Raw genomic sequence first — 8538 nt, 5'->3', positions numbered from 1 at the left:
CATCCGATTGGGTCCCATTGGGCCTTTCTGGGGGCTGACACGTGTCAGCTTGCTATTGGGCCACGTGGCATAGGGTTTCTTACCCCAAACAATTACGAAACAGAGGCAGTATGACAATAGGTCTCATACATATATATCTTTGGATAGGTTTATCGATTTGTTGGGTGAGAAGTTTATCTATTGCCAATGTGGCAAGTAAGCAAACATATTAGAGATTTGTTTTATTGCTATTGCCCTTACTTTTCATAATCACATATTCACATGTTTATAGCTTAAAATGTTGATCTTCATTTTCTATCTCTTAACCTTTATCCCACTTGTTAAAAATCAACAGGTTGAATTACTAACAATAAATTGGACAAAGGTTAGAAGAAAATAAAATCAATTTTCCCTTAATTTTTTTATTGCACTCATAAAACGAAAGATAGCCTGTATTCACTCTCTCAATTTAAATTACATACACTTATATCCATAACATAAACATAAAACAACAATGCAAAGATCCATAAATCGTAATCAAAACTAATAGATTCCTAAAATGACTCCAATCAAGGTCTTGTTTAGCTCACCTTATTTTTGCTTTTCAGATCTGATTTGAATTGAACTTAATTTTCTTATCCGACTAAACTTTGACATTATGTAACGTTAATAATCTATAAAGGAAAATTATATCAAAAGTGGAGTCTTGTTAGATTCTTAATAATGTATATTTTATTAATATGTTATTTTTCATAATTTTTTCATAACGAAATTAAAGATATTTAGCGTTAAAAAATCGTACATAAAATGATTAAGTATATTCAGAACTTAATTTTCTATTTGTTCCAATCTGATTTGAAAGTAATAAGGTCATAAAATAAGGGAACTTTACATCGCCTAAGTTTGATTCAATCAACTATCAAGTACATAGTGTATCATACTTCCTCCACATTTTTCTTAATTTCACCCACACACCTTTTTACACTTTTCCCTTTTCCTTCTTGTTCACATAGTAAATGTTAACAACATTATTAAACAGAGGAAGTATATTAAGTTATTAATTCATATATCGGGTTCCAAAACAAACATATCCAAGTCCATTTATGGACATTCTACAATTGGTCACAGCTGCAAGTGGAAATTTTAATTATGAAGATCAGCAAAATGAATTTATCATAGCAGTGTTTAGTGAAAAGTTTGCAGATGTATCAGAGGAACACAAAGCCGAATTGCCAATCACAGTAGCACACAAATTTTACCAGACCTTGGGCAATCAGTCCTGCAAAATTTTAGCCATCAGCGTTGTAAACTTGGTCAGCATGGTTAAGAACAGTCTCGAAAAACTGCTTGCAGGCATTTGAAAATTCTGTCAGTTTTTCAAAGACATGCGGGAGGCTTTTTTGCAGTTTACTTAAGGTCATGGCCCTGCTAATCTGGATTGAACTCAAATACCTAGCCTTCTCATTTTCATGCATCTTTTGTAAGTCCCCAATTTTTGCACGTTTGACAGATAATGGATGCTTTAAGCTTAAACCAGATTCCATATCTGCAAACCTATTGCTTACTTGAAGCTTTTTTTCAATCTCACTTAGTGACTCTAGTTCCTTCAGCCATTTCCTCTCCAACTTGTCAACTTTTTTCTTCAGGTTGAATTCTTCCTGTTGCTGCAATCTTATTGATCGTATAACCTTAAGAAAGCTTTTAATGGCCTCTGAAACAACCTGTCATTTATGAATGTGTAATTTGAATAACATTAACAAACTCGGACAAACCACCTGCAGTTTGTGTTGTATAAAACTGAACCCAAATCTAATATGTAAATGACACTAATTAACAGCTCAGTACCTGAGCAGGTAGTCTATCAAGGGCAAGCAGCCAATTCTGGCAGAGTGCGCGGACCTCAGAAGGACAGCAGTTCTGATTTTCACCGTCTATAGCACAGTCAGTAAGCTGAATCCACTTGCACAGGGATTCTATGTAATCTCTTTGGGACTTTGTGAGTCTACAAAAACTATTGTACCAAAAGCTGACCCCACCCTCTAGCTGCATAGCTGCTTCACGATGATTTTCAGTGATTGGTTCTGTGTTGTGACTAATTAGAAGTAGCACCTGCTGGGAGATTTGAAACTGAACTTGATGGCATTCATTCATTGTTTTCCACATTTGAATGAGCCTGCAAAATGTCATAAATTAGTTTTCTTTTGAGGGCAAAGGAAAACTACTTGTTATACGAAGTATTTCTATGCTTTAGCATTCATCAAGAATCGACAAATGGTCCACAATTAATAGTATCGTATCAGAACAACACTTTTTTTTTTCCAAAATTCAGCCAAATAAACTCAGGGAGGCTCTCCACATCTCTCTTTTAAATCCTTGAGTTTCTAATCAAGATGGCTGCAGCCCTTCTAGGATGGCAAGTTCAAGAGAAGAAATTATTCGTGTTTTAAGGTGGTGACCAACAAAGGCCAGCTTCCTAATAGCCAACGGAAGTGATTAAAACGTACCAAATAGGGATATGTAATACCATATTCTATTCGCTAGAGCAAGACAAATGATTTCAGAGTTTCATGGGTTTTTCATTTAGCAGCAGTAAAGATCCTTGGTACTCTTAAATAGGTCGATTTGTTACTACAAATCCTCGATGTATAAAATTTCCTCTCCTTTAGACACTAGTGTTTATTTTTTTGGTGTAAAATGTGCCATGAGTACTAGGTATCCAAACCTGAATTGATAGAACTAATCAGCTAGAGTCTAGAGAGGAATCCTATCAGTGGACAGTGGCATCACCATTTGCAAAACAAAAAATAGGAAAAAACCCTATGCCAGAGGTAACAAATTTTGAATGCGGAGATATACATGCACATTTGAATGAAGATGATATGAATTACACCAAATATGGAATTTACAAACAACCCAATCTCACTCTAAATATGAAATTAACCATTTATATCATTGAATATAGAGTCAAACATATAATCTTCAGCCCAATATATATAAATAGAAGCTACTTAAGAAAACTGAAGAGTATTTTACAAAGATAAAGATTTTAAAAGTATTAGATCAAGCAAACACCATTTGAAATTCAGTCAAGATCCACTAATCTTTAGTTTAATTCAATCTTCAAATACAAATCAAAATTCTGAGCAAATGAAGAAAAGAAAGGTACACTGAAGTTATCAGAGCTCTCTCACCAGCTTTCGCATGTGACTTAAAGGTTATACATTGTAGAAGATTAAGAGAGTTAGTGAGAAAGAGAACTACTTTATTAAGATGGATCACTTAAGCAGAGCTTATCAGAATGAACTTAAAGCAAGTCAGGACATGTGAAATTCTTGACCTAAGGAAAATGATCCATCTATGCGCCTCTTCTCTCAGAAAGCTACCTAGCATTGAACCTCAACATATTGTCTGAAAGGCAGGGATTGTAGAGGTGATAGTGAAATAATGTTTCATGTCGCAAAGTGATGTTAGTATTGTGAAATGTTATCTGCATGATTGCTATTTAGGAGCAGCTATGCATGGCTACTTGATGTCTCATATAGGGAAATTATTTGCTTGTATAAAGCAGATACATGTAAGATACAATAGAAAACATGGGAGCTTATAAATATTTCCGGTCCCTTGAGACAAAAGTAGCATGCACTTATGGTTTATAAGAGATACCCCTTTTTGTTCCAATTTAGCGTTCCCCTCGTCTTTTTTTGTTTGTCCAATGTAGTTTTCTCCTCTCTATTTTTGGCAATGGCACAGTACTTTTTTGAAATACTTCTACTTCTTTCTTTCCACTACTTAAAGCTATGGACCCACACTCTATCTAGTCCAATTACAAAAATACCCCACTATCTTCCATAATACCTACGTTTTCATCAAAATAATAATTCATAACTACACTACAACTTATCACCTAATACTATGTGCCAATAAAAACTTTAAAGGCATACTATAATTAGGACAAAGGGAGTAATTTATATCAGAGATCAACTATATAAAGATTACCCGGTAAGTAACGCAATAAGCTGAGGATGCAACTCCTTGTCTATGATTGTTAATATTGATGCAGATGTCCTTTTTACTGACTCTTGCAAACGGACAATATCAGATTGCAAATTTTCGACAGCAGACCGCGTTTTCTCTATCTTATCCAATTCACCATTATCATCTTCTAGCTTTCGTAATGATAAAGATTTTCTCTTATGCTCCACTTTTACCATCTCCTCTTCCTGCATACATTACAGCAAAATCATTTAAACACCTGAATGAAATAATGGCTATATTTTAATTTTTCCCCATTTTTTTCAAACTTTTGATAAAAATAAGCTGGTAACCATGGTTTAACATTAAAATGCTTTTATCTGTACAATCATTTTGAGTAATCTGCCTAAGATAAAGTCCATTTCAGGGAAGTTTATATTTAATCTTTGTCATTCCATAGAGCTGAAAAAGTTTTAGGAATTTGACAACAGCACATAATCGACTAAAGTGAACGGTGCAAACTTGGGAGTTTTGGCTCTGGTATCTTCATCTAGGACTAGCAGATCAAGTTCTCAGAGTCACAATATGCTAGACTCAATTAAACAAATGTACAATAAAAGAAAAATCAACTAAATTTTATTCTCTTTTATCTTGAAAGCTAAATCATACGTGGAATCATTAGTTTTTGTTACCAAAATTTAGCATAACCTGAACAGACAGTTTCGCTGTCCATGTTTGCCTTTGGATCTTTTGATCTTTGCAAATTGATGGTTTTTTTAATTTTTCAAATTTATCCCACACTTCAAGATTCCCAAAAAACATCAAGCATTAGTTGAATCATCCAGTCACCTATGATCACTAAAATTTATGTATGTAATATGTTTAGAATTTACCCTTACTGCCGCGTAGAGTGTCTGCTCTTCAGCATAAATTTTCTCAAGCGTGATGCAGTGCGCTCCAGGCTTGCAGGGTTCAGTTACTTCAGTAGGGGTGCTGGGCTCCAAATCATCCTTTGCCACTTGTAGTGATCTAGCTGACAAGTTCAATGGCAAAGAACTCAATCGAGCAGAGTTGTTCTCCTTCCCTGAAGCAGATAGAAAAACACAAGTATTATTAACTGTTTATTCAGCTGCAAGTTGACTTGATAACTCATGATAGCTTACTAGAGATAAAACTAAATGCTATCAATGATAGTGTTACAAAATTCCAAGAAAAAGAGTTTATGATTTTAATTCAATTTGCTACATAATTGACATTGAACCTACATTAAAAATAGTTTTCTGAATGGGAAAAAGCATCCAGCTGACAAAGGAAAGTTTGTCGGTTAAGCAAGTTTATCAGATTGCATTGAAGCTGGTTTTATCGTCGGAGTTTGTTAAAAAAAAAAAAAATCCAATTATGCTCTGCCCACCAACATGCATGTCCTATAAATTGCAACAGAAAATTACATCAAGTCATCTTTTCTTTTAAGCTCAGCAACATTCTGAGGTCAATGCCTTCACTAATTACTAGACAGCGAATTAAGGCATCAAAATCTGATCCTAGGTTGCTGTATCATGAATATCAAGTACTAATCTTTCCAAATAACTAGCTAATTCCGAAATTACTTAATCAAAGTTATCCAGCTATTGCTCCACCCAGAATCGGCTGTTGGCTAAAACCAACTGGACACTGCATTTTTGACGCACATGTCGCACACTTCTAGTTCAGAGAAGAATCCTTTGGGTTCACTTCCTAAACCATGATTAGGAAGCATTTGACCATACGCCTACTTTTCCTGTGAAAGTGCTAATAGAAATAACACCCATCTTATTATATAGTTCAAGAGGTGGTCCTTAATCAAAGTCAAACACAATCATTCTTTCAAGCTACTATTACAAATAAAGGCACTCATAAGATGTCACGCAACTGAATTACATTCTGAGTAACTTGTATTTTTTAAAAATTTCAAGTTATGGCAAGTATTTCAAGACAACCTTGTAATTCACTTATGTCATAGAACAGATAAATTAATGTTTAGATAAAATACGCAGTTCCAAAGGTCATCTGACGTAAGGTACCAACTATAATATTGCCATGTTCCCATGTATATACAGGTTTTAGTAGTCAAACTATTCACCAAAATTTATCCTTTGAAACATATGTCCCTTTCAGAATCAAATTTGTTACAAGTCTTACAACTGGCAGTTACTCTGGAGAAAGCATATGATATAGTGGCTGATTATATGTCCAAACTTCCGAAAAGAACAAGAGGTTGAAGAAGCAACCGATTACAGTTAAAAGGGAAAATATAGCATACTTTCAAACAAATAACAACAAGCTGGGGAGGCAGTAATTCAGGCCATGAATTGTCTATTATGATTTTACAAACGAACAAATATGTAGATGCATAATATTAGAAGCGAATTGGTTGAAATGCTAATCAGAAACGATAAGCTTATTGACATGTAGAAGAAAACTCAAACAATGTTGTCATATGTAGCAATATAGTAGAGGATAAAGACTTACCCTTTTTTCCTTTCAAGTCGTGATGCAAGGAAATATTACTTGTGCTCATGTCTACTAAAACTGCTATCTCCTTCCCACCTGCAGATGCTTTCAAGAAGTAATCATCAAGCTCCTTAACTATGCCCGATAATGTCTTTCTCTTCCTCCACACCACCATGGGTCTATCTACCATATGATTCATCTTTCCAGTCACCAAGGACGAATTATCATCAACATTTGGCGAATTTGCTCTAAGAGCATCAGAAGTTTTATCAGATGTAACATGCACCTGATCATCTTCATCGAACTGTGTTTTTGCCTCAGCCCAATTTTCTTCATCCATATCTTCAACCAACACACTCTCTACTTTATCTTGTCCCAAAGAACTCTCAAGTAAGTCACAGGGATCCCACAGGCGGAGAGACAGTGGAGGGGGGCAATCACTACCCTCACCAACCTCAGTGATCTCTTCTTGTGCTTTCTTGCCATTTTGATTATCTTCAAGCTTCTTTGAATCGGGACTATCAATTGGAGGAGGGCGTGGAGGGGCGGGTGGAAGAGTGAGAGGTGGAGAAGATCTCACTTGACTCTCAAACTCCAGTGACTCTAACTCAGTGTATTGTCGGAGGGTTATGCCAGTGTCTTTCAATGCCTTCAAGTATGCTAAAATGGCACTGGCAAATTCTTTCCTGTATCCTAACAGTTGTTTCAGAGTCCTCCTCCTTTCCTTACAAATCCGTACTCTTTCTTCGTTATCAAACCTTGATGAACCACAACCCATTATGCAAATGCTTCAAGTTGATTCTTTATCATTTCTACATCCAAATAACGAGGAAGGAATCATAAATAGAGAAAATGCTTCACATGTTTTCCACTTCTTTAAATATCATCCTACGTCAACCCAAGGCAACATGGTGTACTAAGACTTACAATACTTCCTATCCCTCTATCCGTCACAGCAACAGTAATTTCACAGAGAATAATTCATAATGAAGCTGCAAGGGAAAAACAATTTTGAACGAATGCTGTTATCTAAAGAATCTCAATACCAAATACCAAACCAAATAGCACCATTAGAGCAGTATCTCCTTCCATATTTCACATGCCACTACTTTTGTCAACGTCTTGAAAATTTGTAAAACACCAAGATTACAAGAGTACCAAAACTATGAAATCTTCTTAATTAAAAATAAAGTAGCATTACTGCTCTTTTGGAACGAAAAGAAATAGAAGGGAGATTCCCCATAGTAAATACAAACCATTAGCAGATTACTCTTTTCCTTTTCTTTTTTTTTTCTCCTAGATTTTGTTTTCTATCTCCCTTAAAAATCAGTTACAAAAGAAAACGAGGGAGGTAAAATGCTAAGCATACAACACATTACATTAATGATTAATCGAACAAAAAATACCCAAATATCATTTTCAAACTACTTCAGAGGAAACCAATTATATAATAAATAACTAACTTGCTTCATGTATATTGTAATTTTAATACACTGAAGGGACAGTAAAACAGGAACACTGACAAAAATTATCTACTATATGATTTTTTCAACATTAATAAATAAACAAATCAACAACTATACATATTAACAACCCAAACACAAAAAAAAAGTACAAAAAAATAAATAAGAAAACGAGCAAAACCAAAATCTGAAACAATAAAACCAACAAAACTAAACAGAATACTTTCAGAAGAATGTCAGGAAATATACCATGGTTGGAACTCAAACCCATAAATTTGAATCCTAAATACCAACATTTTTGTTTATTTAAATCAACGTTTCCTAAGAAAATTAATTATAAAAAAAAATGAAAGAAGAGTTTTTACCTGGGAAATTGAAAAGGGTTTTGGAGCTTTGGAGAAAGAAGAAGAAGAAGAAGAAGAAGAGAAAAGACATGAACTTTTTATGGCTCCAGCTGCATGATGTGTTGTACAAGAAATTTTTCTATTGTTCAAAAGTTTTATAAAGTTTCAGTTGTCAGCACCTTTAAGTCCTTAACCTTTAAGGCTGTGTTTTTTGCAACTCTTGGTAAAAGGTGGTGTTCTGTGCTTTTAAATTCTGTTTTTTAGGTTCATAGTATATCCTGCTGTGAGTG

The 8538-nt window shown here is 34.6% G+C and overlaps 1 protein-coding gene across 3 annotated transcripts; it reads right to left on the bottom strand.

The window, feature by feature from the left end:
- Positions 1 to 849: 849 nt before the first annotated feature.
- On the bottom strand, positions 850 to 8488 carry LOC110692622. 3 transcript variants are annotated; one of them, XM_021869651.1, is made up of 7 exons: positions 8270 to 8488; positions 7369 to 7433; positions 6460 to 7253; positions 4845 to 5035; positions 3976 to 4199; positions 1825 to 2152; positions 850 to 1700 (listed from the first exon to the last, which is right to left on the bottom strand). In XM_021869651.1, the coding sequence occupies exons 3-7, from the start codon at positions 7217 to 7219 to the stop codon at positions 1269 to 1271; spliced, it is 1935 nt and encodes a 644-aa protein (XP_021725343.1). In that variant the 5' UTR covers positions 7220 to 7253; positions 7369 to 7433; positions 8270 to 8488; the 3' UTR covers positions 850 to 1268. The 3 variants fall into 3 exon arrangements, with proteins under 3 accessions (XP_021725343.1, XP_021725341.1, XP_021725342.1); XM_021869649.1 differs by having other exon boundaries at positions 6460 to 7433; XM_021869650.1 differs by lacking the exon at positions 7369 to 7433 and having other exon boundaries at positions 8270 to 8487.
- Between the last annotated feature and the right edge of the window lie 50 nt (positions 8489 to 8538).

This window comes from Chenopodium quinoa, unplaced genomic scaffold, assembly GCF_001683475.1.
Source record: "Chenopodium quinoa cultivar QQ74 unplaced genomic scaffold, ASM168347v1, whole genome shotgun sequence".
NCBI classification, from domain to species: Eukaryota; Viridiplantae; Streptophyta; class Magnoliopsida; order Caryophyllales; family Amaranthaceae; genus Chenopodium; species Chenopodium quinoa.
The sequence above is the reverse complement of the archived record's forward strand: the minus strand, read 5'-3'. Positions and strand labels throughout refer to the sequence as shown.